Below are 15830 nucleotides of genomic sequence, written 5' to 3' on the forward strand. Positions count from 1 at the left end.
CAATGGCCATAGGTGTAACCTGGCCCATGGTTCAGTGAATACTGATGCTACCATAAGACATTGCACCTCCATCCATTGTAACAATGTGGCTCTTATGTGACAACAAAGAAGTCAGTAAAGACTGTGGATGTAAGATCTTGGATTGAGGAAGAAACATCTTGCACAGGATTGAGTCGAAATCTGTCCCAAATTAAAGCCCTCTTTGTCGAGGGCAGGAGATTGCACTTTCAAACATTCAACAGAAAACCATGGTCCTTTATCGTAACAATGGTCATTTTCAAAATGTTGGTGCATTACTGGAGCAGATGGGGCATGGAGTAGACAGTTGTCTAGATAAGGAAACACTGGCATTCCCTGAAGATGCAGGTGAGCCACAAATGGTGCTACCACCTTCGTGAACACCCTGGGCGTTGACCTCAGTCCGAAGGGTAGAACACAGTACTGTCAATGATGCCCCTTTAGAGAGAATCGCAGATGCAGTTGGAATTCCGATGTCATGGGAACATGGAGATTAGCGTCTATGAGGTCCAGGGTAACCATCACAGAGCCAGCTTGAATCAAAGGAATGATCCGTTGCAATGTTTCCATCTTGAAGGGCATTTTTCTCACATATTTGTTCAAAGCCCTGAGGTCGATTACAATCCTGAAACCTCCATCACCTTTGGACCAGGAACACAATCAAATAAATGCATCATCCCCTCTGCTCTTTTGGAAATGGAATAAGCGCTTTATTCAGAATATAATGAATTCCATCTCTCAAGGCTTTCCTTTTCAGTGGATCTCTTGGAAGAGGTGTTTGTGGAAGTTCCACAAACTCGATCCTGTAACCACTTTCCAGAATGCTCAGGACCCATTTGTCTGAAGTCGTGATGCACCAATTTGTCAGGAAATAACTGATTCTCCCACCAACTTCTGGAACTTCGCCAATCGGCTCTAAATCGGTGGCATAGTCATGAACGCTGATAAGCAGTTCCGGTATCCTGCTGGGACTTATTCTGGAATTTCCCCTGGAAGCTCTTCCCATGGAATTCCTAGCCACCCCTAGAACTCCGTTGCCTCCGAGATAGTTGGCGGAAAAGATTTTGATGAAGAAAAATGTTGTCGCTTATTCTGCTGTTGTTTTCTAAATGAAAAGGAATGTTTCCACTCTTTAAAGACCTTATGGAGCTTGTCTTCCAGATCTTTTGCAAACAAGTGTGGTCCCACAAATGACAACCTCAAAGCCATAGATTTCTGAGCTGAATCAGTATTCCTTCCTTTCAATAAAAGGTTGTATCTGAATGCAACAGATGCTCCACAAGACAAGGCAGATGCCCTAACTGAGTCAAACGCAATATCAGACAGGAACTCAGTTTGCCTTTCCATTGCTTCCAACAACTCCAGACATTGTCCCCGCTCTTGCATCGTAGTAAACAAAATCTTAAAGTCATATAATAAAGAATGAGCCACATAAGTCCCATAGATTTCAGAACAAATGGTCAGATGTGAACCAGCAGTCGCCTTTTTCAAAGAAGTGTCAATCTTCTTTTATGCCCCTCTGTAAGGATATTTTCCTCTGCCGTAGATGGTCGCCCCATCAGACTGGCCACAATGGAATCCACATGGACTGTCTCAGGAAGTTTAGACTCCATATATTTTGAGGGGTACAACTTTGACATGAAGAGGGGCACTTTAACACGTTCCGGATCCTTCCATTCGTTTAACAGAACGTCCATGACAAACAGGTGAATGGGTAAGTCTTTAGAAGCATGCTTCGTAAATTGTGGTAAAACAGTGTCTCTAGATGTGCTGGCCGCTTCCTCCTCTGGAAAACCCACATTCTCACTCACATGGGTAAGGATGCTTGCCAACATATCCTTAGACACATAGTTTCCTTTATGCTCCATAGTACTCAACGAACTCTCATCCGATGATTCGGAACTGGAAATATCCGAATACAGCTCATGGCCACCTCCAGATTGAGATCCAGATTTCTTCTTTTTCAAGGTGGACAATGTTTTCAAAATCATTTTCTTTAGACACTCCTCATCCCCCACTCTCTTTTTTTAGGGGGAGGCATAGGCACAGGACTGCCCACTGAGGTAGCTGAAGATATTGGAGAACAATGTCTTCTCTTTCCAGCATGTTTGCCCATCTTAATACAAGGCAAGAACTGTTATACACCAACCAGCTTATAACAGAATTTCAACCTCACCAACAAGAAATACTGTGTACATAAAATTACCCAAATGCAAAAAAAACTGCATTGAACTAGAAAAGCTCCCCAAGTCCTATGAAAAAAATACTGCACCTAACCAGAATTGCGCATGAATGACAACTGACATACAAAATGTAGTCAATCGCAGCGCGATGTCAAGAATGCGGAAGTAGGAGCAAGAAAGTCAGCTGGAACCCACCTGCGCATGTTATCTCCGCTTTCTCATTCCCCCTCATTGTAGGTGCTGAATGCAGGGGGAGCCAGTGCTCTAAGGTATAAAAATCCTTCTTTCAATTACCATGTCTTCTCCGCAACACATACAGGATTTTATTGCTAAAATGTTCTGGCCTCTGGGACTCACCATGAGTCCCGGCGGGTTTAAAAAGAAAACGACCTAACTTCGCTCAAAGTGGAGCAGGGTGGACCAAGTACAAGCTTCTGGGGTCACCGCGGTTGAACAACCCGGTAGGCCATACACCAAGCCCCAACTACTCTCCCAGTTGCCCAGCGCACATGATTGCCTAAATGTGGTTGTCGAGACACAGTTATAGAACTCGGTGGTCCACTATGACAATCCATGCGGACGGAGGCACTGCTTCGAGAAGTCCTCTCGCTGAGACTCACACATAGACAGAAACCAACAGGATGAGACCACAGAGACACCAAGCATAAATCTTGATGGGTGCACCTCACATGCCACCAAGGCCCATGAAGCGGGAAGAAACCTCAGCCTGTCGGCCACTGAGGATCACCAATTGAAAACTCGGTAGCTGACAACCAGGTCAACAAGGTCTGAGGTGAAATAAATTCAGATTTAATCCCCCGACTGCTTGAAATAACATGCCGCCCAGATAAGGGTAATATCCAGGCATGCTTAATTAAGTGCATGCAAGCGAGTTGGGTAATACATATGGAAATAAAACACCTGTCACTTGCCAGGTCACACATTGGCAGTATATTCAATACAAACAACAGAGCCAGCATCCTCCCTCCGACTGCCTGCTTGTATGGTGGGTACAATACACACCGGAGCAGGCTCTCAGACAGGAGGGACGCCGCAATGCAGACAAGCACACATAACTGCAAGAAGAGAGACTCCTAAGTTTAAACGCAAGGACTTGGATTGAAAAGGACAGCCCTTTCAGTACAGCATCAGCAGTATGCAAGAAAAAAACAAGGGGGACCTCCATCAACACTGGTATAAGAATCAGCAGGAACCGCATGTTTAGATTTCTCTACAGTCACACGATGACCAAGCAATTTGGAAAAAGGTCGCAGAAAATGGAATCTCTTGTAAACAGTAGAGAACATATTGTATTGTATTGTAATTTGCATTTATATAGTGGTTTCTACCCCCTTAAAAAGCGCCCATACCAAGGAAAGTAACGGGAAGGGCAGTTTAAAATTCAGCAGTTTATTTGTACTATAAAAGCAGGGACAGAAAATTAACAGAAGATGCGTTTCAAGCAAGCATTTCCTCCTGTACGCAACTAATTAGAGATGGTATTTTAAGCTCTGCATGGAAACCCCCAAAAATCTGTTCAATGTCGTTTCCCTTGATTTAACTACATGGACAGCATTTCTAAACTAACAAACACCGAACGCGCACACGCAGTAAACAACAAAGGGGCGTGCACAACGCATCATTAATATAACACAAATAAAAAGGATGGATCAAAGAAAGCAACTAAGAATATTGCTGAAAACCACTATTAATCTCTTCTGCTGATGGACTTGGAAATAGGATAACCACAACTAACGAGGCACCATATGTGAAGATCGCCATCAAACATGAAAAACAAGCCCGGGAGTGCTGCGTGCGTGCGCGCAAATTCTGCTCATTTTCAAGCACTGCACTCGTGCTTGTGGTGCGTCCCTGCTCGCTCCTACAAGGTGGATGCTCCTACAAGCACGAGTGTGTGCTTGAAAATGCCCAGAGCGAAGGCTAAAGGTCCTCCTAAGCAGTGCATGCGCGCTGCGTAGGCGAGACCTAAAAAGGAGGCCAAAATTACGTCCCGACCAAGTCGCTCCCACGTAGGCTACTGGGGCCTCTCAGAGTCCAGCAAAGGGAGCAACCAAGCGGCATTACTTTATGAAGGAGACAAAAGCCCGGAAATTATCTCTACATTTCCCGTTCCTGTTGCAGGCAAGAAACAAAACAGGAAGTGCTTAGGTGTGGCTTGAATTATTATAGCCCTTAGCCCGAGGGTTGGATGGGTTCAGAAAGCGTTTCCTGTTTTGATCCCTGTCTGTAATTGGATAGTACCTGATGTTGTTTATGACTGGGTCGAGGACAAGGGACATAGAGGTAATGAGCAGTAGCTAGAAAGAGCCCAATATTCATCTTCGTAGCCCCTTCTTGCACATGGACAGTGTGTGTAAGATTGCCACTTATTTCAATCAACTGGGGTGTACAGTTGTCCATTGGTTGGCTTCAGCAACAAACAATCTTCTATTACCCAGCAGGTATGTTTCGAGACATTTTTGCCCATTATGTCTCTTTGATAGCATTATATGTGCATGTTCTAGGTTTAAGTTTAAGTCTTCAGGGTGGTTGATACTTAAATTGGAAAGAGGATACAGCTTCTCCATTAAGGTGGCAAATGCTTAACCTACGGTATGGCTTGGGCAGTATTACGCACTTCATTGAGCCAGGAGCTGTGTCAAATATGTATTTGTGTCTAATGTGTACTGATGATGGAAAAGTGAAGTGTGAGTGCAAAGTGAGATAAATGTGCCATTGAGGTAGCAAATGCTTAGCCAACTACATGGCTTGGCGTCCCATTGGCTGAGCACCAGCTGCTATTCACGATGCTCTCCAGGGGACTGAAAGGCAGAGTACAGCTGCTTCATTTTATCAGGCAGTAGTTTTGGGTCTGGCATCTGACCACTTCTCTGATTTTGCTGAATACACTTTATGTTGGAGGACATTGAGAACAAGTGGCTTAGTCATTGTCTTTGAATTCAGAAAGCCTGCGTCCTATTCCTAACATCCACACTTGGCCACTGTGTGACCCTGTGAAGGCAGCTTTCTATCCATAGATCTCTATACTTCACTTTTATTATTCATGACCATGCTGATCATTGAAGAAATCTTACCATTGACACGCTGGGAATGTTCTGATTAAACAAGTTCTACAAGGTAAGTGTTCCTATGAAAGAAGTTCTACAGACAGGTTGTTCCGACATTCTATAGACCAACCAACCATGTCTCAGGAGTTATTTTGACATATTAATATTTATTATCAAACCACAAAGGCTCCTGTGGACACTTAATGAAGTAATCTCAATGTATATGGGCACAATGGCAATAGATTGGGTTATAGTGATATTGGAAAGAGAAGGAAGCAAATACACCTCAGGTTTGTTTTTAAATCAAAAATATTTATATGATCCAAATGTATTACTTTGTATGAGTATTTCGTTTCATAGATTATATAAATATTTTTGATTTAAAAACAAACCTGAGGTGTATTCGCTTCCTTCTCTTTCCAATATCACTATAACCCAATATATTGCCATTGTGCACATATACATATACACAAACCTGAGATAAATTCTTTACAAATATTTTTATCTATGAACTGTTCCTAATATAAGAGTAATATTGGCAGAGCTGTTTTATTAGTAGAATTATATTTTTAAATATTAAAATAATGAATTACTTACCAAATGGAAGTATTTTTCAGTGTCCAAATCCTTCACTGCAAGGAGATGAAACAGGTTGTAAGATTGGCAGACAAATTCGAAAAATTAACATTGACTGGAAAAAAACATTCATGTATAGCATTGATCGTCTCACTTAAAACAGTAAACAGTACATATAGCAGCACTCGTTGAAGTCAGATAATTGATTATAGATCATCGCATAAGGATCAATATTGAAGAGATAGAAGACCAAACAGAGAGTAACAATCCAACTGCTCTAGCCACTTGAGCTCTCCTAGATTTCACGTTTCCAGTTGGTTGACAGTCCTCAACATTGTTGAGACATTTTGAGACTTATGTCAACGGCTAAGCTCAGATGGCATCAACGTTTGGGAAAACTACAACACGTGTGGCGGTCCACTGAAGGGCTTCAACCATTACTAGCTGCGCTCAGCATGAGTGTCAGGAGTGTGTTCTGACCAGGAGGCAAGTAGAATTCAAGGTTTTTGACTATAACCACATTGTAGCCATTTAAGAAGCACTGTTGCTTTCCTTTTTTTCACATCATACATAGAATTTCCAAAGTAGTCGACAAGGGTGACCTAGGAACCATCATTTGAACTTAAAACCTCTAAATTTCAATGTTAATGGCTTACTCAATAGTTCAACTTTTCTCCAGTTTTGTACGTGACTAAATAGCACCCATGAATATGCATATTTGATTGATTAATTAATGACTACCTTCCCAACTAGAGAATGAGAATTTGTCAACCATACAAGACATCTTGGTCTCTGCAGTAGGCCACTATACCATCAGAATACAACACCTGACTTTGGTTAGTCCTCTATAATCTTAAAGACGACATCTATGATGTAGCGAGTACTTACATACTTCAAGAAGGAGAGCAGCCTACCAAAGAGCTCTCCAAGCCAACAACACCATGCAACCGCGAGATGTCTACTGCCCAGTGAAGAAGATCTCTTATACCATAGAGAAATAACATTCTTCATCAGAAGAAGACTTCTTTGGCTTAAAGAAACCGCTCAGCCCCACAAAAGAATATAACCTTTGCCAACATGCAGAAAAGAACAAAGCCTGCAATAGAATATATTCAATCATATAGACTACCAAAATATCAACCACATATGACTATCCACCAACAAAAATGTCACGCTGCACCTAAACCCTCTAGGGAGATAGACAGGTAATCTATACATATTTTATTTGAAGACCTAAAAACAGATTAAAGGAAGGTATCCATTAAAAATTTAAGAATGCTGCAGATTTCTAAAGCAGTATTACAGTGTCGTGATTACCTAAGATTTATTTTCTTAAACAAAGATATACATTTTAAAATTAGCATGATTTTTTACTTTTTACAGGATTTTAAAAAAAAGTTGTTTATACAAAAGGTTATTAAACAATAATGCATAACTGAATAACATTTAAGCGAAGCAAGAGGCTGCTTCATTATTTAAAAGGGATCTCTCTAAAGCGAGAACAGCCCCTCACCACACAAGCTGCTAAATCCCTCAGAGGAAAAGGGTTCTGTTCAGAAAGCAACTTTCCACCACATGAGAAATTCTGCTGCTTCTCTGACAGGACCTCTATTCTGAGACCAAGTCCTGATCATGCAAACGAATCCACGACACAGCCAGGAGAAATAATCCCTCAATGCAGAGAACAACTTTATGCTAGGAGCACAAAGTCCAGAAATCATGAGAAGAAGAGCTTTCTGCCGAGAGAGCGTTAATTGACCGGCAATACTAGATAGCATAGATAGGGTGTAATCCCTTTATTCGTAAAACAACTTGCTTTCAAAGGAATGAGATCCTATATTTCTCTGAGGAAGAACTGACTATTGTAAGACCATCCCTCAACAAGATCAAGGCCTCACATCCCTGGAAGCAGGAGCTCTACCGAGCTTTGAGAAGTACTCTAAACCCCAGGTGCACCTGGAGCTCAAGTATCTGCACCTTGAGTTGTTTGTGCTCCTCTGCAGAGAAACATGGTCTAGCGACTCTGGCTAGACTGTTTATTCATGGTCTAACAATACTGGCTAGCCTGTTTATTCATTCTGTAATGGGTGTGAAGCTTCATTCGTGAAAGAGCTCTCCAACCCCAACGCCAGTAACAACGACATCACCCCGTCGCAAGACCTCTGCAACTCCCTCGCCTCTTACTTCCACAACAAGATCGCTGACATACACAACAGCTTCAGCCCACAATCAACGCTCCCCACGACCGCACCAACGCCCCCCACCACCACCCTCAGCGCCTGGACCCGGATCAACACAGAAGACACCATCCGCACGATGAACTCTATCCACTCCGGATCTCCGACCGACCCCTGCCCCCACCACGTCTTCAACAAGGCCGACTCTGTCATCGCACCCCACCTGCTGGACATCATCAACACCTCCTTCGACACCGCCACCTTCCCTGAGAGCTGGAAGCACGCCGAACTCAGCGCCCTGCTAAAGAAACCAACAGCGGACCCCACCGAACTCAAGAATTACCGCCCCATCTCGCTCCTCCCGTTTCCAGCCAAGGTCATTGAGAAGACCGTCAACAAGCAGCTTGCCGCCTTCCTCGAGACGAATGGATCCCTCGACCCCTCACAGTCTGGCTTCCGAGCCAACCACAGCACCGAGACCGCCCTCATCGCTGCCACCGATGACATCCGAGCCCTGCTGGACAACGGAGAAACAGCGGCCCTCATCCTCCTTGACCTCTCCGCGGCGTTCAACACTGTCTGCCACCGCACCCTAGTGCAGCGTCTCAGCAACATCGGAATCCAGGAGAAGGCACTGGAGTGGATCATCTCCTTCCTCGCTGGAAGGACACAGAGAGTCCGCCTTCCACCGTTCAGATCTGCAGCCACGAAAGTCATCTGCGGCGTTCCTCAGGGTTCCTCGCTCAGCCCCACCCTCTTCAACGTCTACATGAGCCCCCTTGCGGCCATCGCACGCCAACACAACCTCAACATCATCTCCTACGCCGACGACACCCAGCTGATCCTCTCCCTGACCAACGATCCAGCCGCCGCCAGAACCAACATCCACGAAGGGATGAAAGCCGTAGCCGAGTGGATGACGACCAGCCGCCTGAAACTGAACTCAGACAAGACGGAAGTCCTCATCCTGGGCTCCTCACCATCCGCCTGGGACAACTCCTGGTGGCCCCCCGCCCTGGGCACCGCACCCAAACCGACAGACCACGCACGCAACCTGGGCTTCATCCTGGACTCCTCCCTCTCCATGACCAGACAAGTCAACGCCGTCTCCTCGTCCTGTTTCAACATCCTGCGCATGCTACGGAAGATCTTCCGGTGGATCCCCACCAAGACCAGGAAGACGGTCACCCAGGCCCTCGTCACCAGCCGACTGGACTACGGCAGCGCCCTCTACGCCGGAACCACCGCCAAGCTCCAGAAGAGACTCCAGCGAATCCAGAACGCCTCAGCCAGACTCATCCTCGACGTCCCCAGACGCAGCCACATCTCCGGGCATCTGAGAGACCTGCACTGGCTCCCCGTCAACAAGAGAATCACCTTCCGTCGCCTCACCCACACACACAAAGCCCTACATGACCAAGGCCCGAGCTACCTCAACAACCGCCTCAACTTCTACGCTCCCAAACGCCACCTCCGATCGACCACTCACGCCCTCGCCGCCGTCCCCCGCATCCGAAGAGCGACAACAGGAGGTAGGTCCTTCTCCTACCTGGCCGCCAAGACCTGGAACACCCTCCCTGCCGACCTTCGCCTGACCCAAGACCTCCTCTCCTTCAGGAAGAAGCTCAAGACCTGGCTGTTCGAGCAGTAGCGGCACCCCCCCCAAGCGCCTTGAGACCCTCCGGGTGAGTAGTGCGCTCTATAAATGCCTTGATTGATTGATTGATTGATTTGTATCTAGTTCATCCACTCCTGATTATTCAGAATGTTTCTGATATTCTGAAACTTTTAAAGCATTTATTAGAGCTCTCTAACTTAAACTAATAGTACAGATGATCTTAAAACTTCAGAATGGAATACCATACATAAGAACACCCTCTATTTATAAAGTATAATATTGAGGATAACCCTTTTTTATCCACCATTGTTTCGGTGGCCCATATTCAAAGGATACATGTCCTATTTTACCTCTTTTACCTTTAGAGCACCTTTTCAATATGAGGACAGGGACCTTGCACCTAGGAAAGGTTCCCCTCACCTCAAGAAAGAGGGTACTTCTACTCCACAAAGTCCTCTAAACCCTGACACCCTTCCAAGAAGACTCTTCTGGTATATATATGTAGACACATTCCAACCTTAGTGAAGACCTTTTCCTTCTTTAGAAGATCTTTTCAGGAGTTAGAAGTAGATCTCATGAATCTTTTACAATCAATTGCATCAATTTTGAGAAATTGAACTCTTCCACCTAGAGATTAAAACTTCTCCAAATTTAAAGACCTCTATAGCTGACATTGATATGGTTGAAACGGAAAGGACCATGTAGACCAATATAAATTCTATAAGCCAATACAATATATTACCTCTGCCTAAAGTATTGTCTCGTATGTCCTTCAGGCTCATTGCCAGCGAGGCTCCTTCAGGGATCTGTGAAACAGGTAAACTGACATATCAGTAAAGAGAAATCAACACAATGCAAGAAAAACTAGTTACAATGGCGAACACCATTTTCATCTGCTATTAAGTGTTGAGGAATGCTTCCTTTCTGAACGTGTTTTTGGGCAATTACCCTAAATGAATGCAAAATGTGTTACCGAAAAAAAAAAATGTAAGTGTAAGGGACAGGTTTTCCTTTTTGAATCTTTTTATTGAAATAAATATTTGAGGGTGACATAGCTTTTCTGGTCGTATCAAAATTAAGTATACAAAAAAGCGATGGATGGAATGCTTGAATTAATCTCACCCACTGGAAATCGTCATTGCTCTATTGTCCCCCTGGGTCTGCTGGACCATGGGCTACATCACTTCCTGATCCTATTACTCCTTATCTTTTGGACACAGCCAATTTTACCATCTTGGGCGACTTGAATCTTCACCTTGATGACCCGACATATGTGACGAGCACTACCCTGATATATGACCTGGCAGCAATGAATATCTTGCTTCGTAATGTAGGCTCTACCCATGTTGCTGGCCACTTATTGGATCCCATCTTTTCCAACTTAGCTGATATTATTTGCTCCCCAGCTTTCCCAGTACTCTGGTCAGATCACTTTTTGGTCAGTTTCCAGGTCATGAAAAGAAAGGTCGAGCTTATCCTTGACCGTTTTGGGCACAAAATCCAAATCAAGAAATTGGGGGAAAGGGGACATTGGAACTTTTAATAAACTCCTATTTGATAATGCCTCTGCCATTAATCAAGTTTCTATGGCAGATTTAGATACCATCCAAAATTGGATCTTAAAATCTATTGATGTGTGCCTTCCACCTTCTATTAAAAAGGTGAAGAACCATCGTCCTCCAGCCACCTGGTTCACCGAGAGGCTAAAGATAGAGCAAAGTAAATGTAAAGTGTTAGAAAGACGCTGGAGGAAAAACTATGCACCTGAATCCAAACTCACATATAAATTGGCTAAAAGAGATTATCACTCACTGCAATGCTGCTCGGGCTGAATATGTGAGTTCTACTATCTTAAATGCGCAGAATAGTTCTAAAACTCTGTTTAAGTTATTTAAAGAACTAGCTGGGGCATCTAGTCAATCCACCCCTCCTGTGCTTACTGACCTACAATGTGAAGATCTTGCTAAATTCTTCCTTAGCAAAGCGGAAAAAATACATTCAGCACTGAATGCTAAGTCAGTGAACATTACGCAGCAAATTGAGATCTCTCCTGCAACATTGAGAAATACTGAACATCTGGAATGTCAGACTGCCAAGCCCACTTATAAATTGGAAAATTGGTCACTCCTAGATGTAACATCCTTTAAACTGCTTCTTGACAGTCTCACATCTGGCTCTCATAGAGATTCTCTTCTTGTAGCTGTGCTGCAGAAGCTGGAGTTGCCATCTTTGAAGCTAATATGGAGTTACTTACAGGTAGATTCATGAAAGAACAAGCATTTGCAATGCAATAGGTCTCGCAGTTACGCAAGTTTGAGCTATTGGCATTGTAAATAACAATGCCTTTTATTTATGTTTTTAAAACAAAAACTAAAATAAAAGGGGGCAGGGGAAGGGCATCAAGTGCAAACAACCGAAAGAAAACAGGGCTCACAGAGGCGGCTTCTTTTCTCTTCTTGGTGCTGCCTTCATGACCCCCGAGCCTTTAGCAACAAGTGCCAGGGGACACGGCAGGGTTACCAGCAGTAACCAATGCTTAGTTTGTAAATAAAATAAAAGCCACAACCCAGCATATTTCTCGAGCGGTCACTGCAGCTTGCACCATCCAGTGTCCCTGCCAACATTGCCACATGCTTGTACCCATGCTGCCTACTCACCCTCACACTTCTAAGTATGTGACAATTTGGACCTTTCCAGGCCGCTGACAGCTGTAGGATTGACTCAGGTCATCTGATACCATTATTTTTGTAAATGTACGACTTTGTTATACACTGCCCATGTTTTCTGATGTTAAAAAACAAGTGCCGGTGCTGAGCACCGATGAACACTATCACAAATTAAGCACTGGCTGAAACACACAACACTAAAATGGATAAATATGGACAGAAAGCAGATACTTACCCTTTAAAAATAAGCGAGTACAACCTAAGGACAGAAGGAGCTTGGGGCACAGGGGGTTGAGAGGTGGAGCAGGTACTGGAAAGTCTTTATTTTGTCCCTTCACTGTGCAAGGGTTTTTTGTGTTCATTGCAGTTTCTCTAAGAGGTATAATTAGGTTCGGCTAATTACATTTCATTATTGTGTTTTTTGCCATCCTTTCAGAGTTAAACAATTATACAGTATCCTTGCATCTGTACTTGTTACATAACTTTATCTGGGTTACTAGTTGATTGTTTTGTTGATATTTTATGGGGCTGTTTAATTGGACTACCCAATGCCTAGTTTTCGGTATACTGTTTTTATTACGTTTTTAATATTTGTTACTGAGAACAAAAATATTGGTAAACAATACAGTCTCTGAAAACATTTAAAGCGCAATTATGACACGAGCAATTAAAGAAGAAATTGTCCCTGTTTTTATGGAAGTTGGGTGGATGGCAATATAAAACTAGAAAATTGCATAAATAAAAACGAAGACGAAATCTACGCACCCACCGGAAGTCAGGCAATGTCGCCTGTGACGGGGGCGGGGCCGCGTCAGGACCGGAAGAGGAGGCATGCTTATCGCGGCCCAGGGCTCCTGTGAGCAGTGGAGAACCCCGGGCCCGCCAGCAGGAGGTTAGGCGACTGTTGCGGGGCTCCCTTGACCAAGAGGGAGCCCCGTGAAAGGAGCTGGCAAGAGCTGCAGCGGCGGAGTCCCCCGAGATTGCCCCGGTAAGTTAGAAAGGGCTGGGGGGTGCGGTGTGCGTTGTGCGGTGTGCGGGGTGCGAGGGGGGGGGCGAGGGGGGCAGCACTCGTGTGTCTGTGTGCGTGCGCGTGTGTATGTGTGTGGGGGAGGCTGTATGTGCGTGCGTGCATGCATGGGCGCTTCTGTGTGTGTGTGTGAGAGAATGCAGCGAGCGTTCGCGTGCTCGTTTGAAATCGCCTCCAAGGCGATGCGCGCGGCCAGGAGTGTCTCCTGGAAAGGAGACACGGCCACAATAGGTTCTCGGCGGACACGCGCTTCCGCGCGTTCAGCCGAGACCTAAAAATCGGCTCGCAAAGGGCCAGATTCTGCGAATCTGGCTCTTTGCGAGCGCAATTTTTGCATTTGGGATTCATCATCCCAAATGCAAAAATCGGTAATTGCGAAATCTCATATTTGCGAGGAATTGCATTTAAGGAATCTCTATTTGAGATTCCTTAAATGCAATTCATTAACCATTTTTTATTTGCGAATTCGCTATTTCTGGCCGCTATTTACCGCGAAGTGTAACTTCGTGGTAAATAGCGAAAACTTTAAAAAATGCACTTTAGTGCATTTTTCTAAGTGGTATGTTACACACACACATGTCCTTTGGACATGTGGGTGCGAAACATCAGGCTACATTTACATTTCAGGGGTGCAACAGGGTGTCCATTGGACACCCCTGCACCCTTGAAATCGCAAAATCAAAATGCAAATCGCTAATAGCGATTCGCACATTGATATGTCTTCCCATTCATTCCTGTGGGCCTTTAGGCCCATAGGAATGAATGGTGAGTTATTTCTTATTTGCGATTAGCAATTAGCTAATCGCAAATAAGGAAGCTGTAGGAATCGCATTAAATATTGCGATTCCTACATGAATCCCGTTTTGCGAGTCTGTAATAGCGATTCCTTATTAATCGCTATTACAGACTCGCAAAATATGCCGATGATGAATCTGGCTGTTAATGCTTCCCTACAGGAAGCAATTGTTCTACGTGCATGGAAGCACGCTATGGTCCTTCCACTTTTGAAAAAAGCGAATGCAGACGTGACACAACTATCCAATTTTCGGCCTATTTCGTTACTCCAGATTTTTTTTTAAAGTTTGGAAAAGGACATTAATTTACAATTCACTCACTTCATTGATGTTCAAAAGTTTCTACACCCTTCACAGTCTGGCTTTAGAGCTGGCTTCTCGACGGAAACTACTTTCCTCGGAGTCACAGATATGATGTGAAGCCGTTTGGATGCTGGAAAAACTGTGGCACTCATATTACTTGATTTGAGTGCCACTTTCGACTCGGGTCTCACGCTGTGTTATTGAAAGCCCTACAATCAATGGGTGTCATTGACTCTGCACTCAATAGGCTTACTGATTTTCTGACAGACCGCACGTTCCAGGTATTCTCCTATACCGCCAGCTCCAAAACCCATGTATCACCTTATGGGGTACCGCAGGGCTCCATTCATAGCCCTCTACTGTTTAATGTCTATGTCAGGCCTTTGCCTGTCATTGCTGAAGATGCTGGTTTGTCTATTTTTTACTACGCTGATGACACCCAAATAATTTCTCCCTCTCTGCTGAACAGGCGTCTAAATCATCTTCTCTTCAGAGTAGATTGAGGAATTTTGCAAGTTGGATTCAAGCCAACTTGCTCAAACTCAATGCCGAAAAGACGGAAGTGCTAATTTTGGGGAATAATAGAGATCTTTGGGGTTCTCAACACTGGCCTTCGGAAATGGGTGCTCTACCCCAGCCTACGCATCAAGTCCGCAACTTAGGCTTTATCATTGATGACCAACTATTAATGAAGCAAAAAGCGGTGAAGGTGGCTTCGACCTGCTTCACCAACCTTAAATGGCTCAAAAAAATCCTTTGGATGTTGGCTGGCTCCACTCAAAGAACTGTGGCCAGGCTCTTGTCACTTCTAGACTGGACTATGGCAACATCCTGTATCTAGGAGCCAATAAGTATGTGATACGCAAATTACAGGTGGTGCAGAATGCGGCTGCTAGGCTGCTCTGCCAGGTTCCCAGAATGGCTCCCATTTCAGGTTATCTTCGGGACCTTCATTGGCTCAGGGTGGAAAATCGGATTCAATTCAAAGCCCTGAGTTATATGTTTAAGATCAAATCAGGCAAGGCACCCCAATAACTGAGTGTCCTAGCTCATCCTTACGTACCACCGCGCCTTCTTCGCTCTGCCACTCAGGCCAAATTTTCGGTCCCTAAGACCAGATTGTCACGAATGGAGGGTCGGTCTTTTTCTTGCCTGGGCCCCTCTATGTGGAACTCCCTCCCCCTGCCACTTTGAAATGAAACAGTTTATGGGAATGACCTAAAGGGCTTAAAAACCTGGCTGTTTAATCGATAGATCATCCATCCTCCTTCTGCTCCTGTCAGGCGGCGCTGCAAAACCTTTGGGTAGCTGTTGCGCCTTATAAGAATAAAATAACATAACATTGTCAGGATCGATCCTGAATCCAGCCCATTTGTATTCCCGAACTAAAGTTCCCATCA

At 44.4% G+C, this 15830-nt stretch overlaps 1 protein-coding gene across 1 annotated transcript in view; it reads right to left on the bottom strand.

The window, feature by feature from the left end:
- PLXND1 (plexin D1) overlaps positions 1-15830 on the bottom strand; it is a 383087-nt gene that overhangs the window by 51620 nt on the left and 315637 nt on the right. The window contains exons 29-30 of the mRNA XM_078661693.1: positions 10383-10446; positions 5867-5901 (exon numbers count right to left, since the gene is read on the bottom strand). Of these exons, the coding sequence (XP_078517819.1) occupies positions 5867-5901; positions 10383-10446 (99 nt within the window). The remainder of the gene's footprint in view (positions 1-5866; positions 5902-10382; positions 10447-15830) is intronic.

This window comes from Lissotriton helveticus, chromosome 9 (genome assembly GCF_964261635.1).
Source record: "Lissotriton helveticus chromosome 9, aLisHel1.1, whole genome shotgun sequence".
NCBI classification, from domain to species: domain Eukaryota; kingdom Metazoa; phylum Chordata; class Amphibia; order Caudata; family Salamandridae; genus Lissotriton; species Lissotriton helveticus.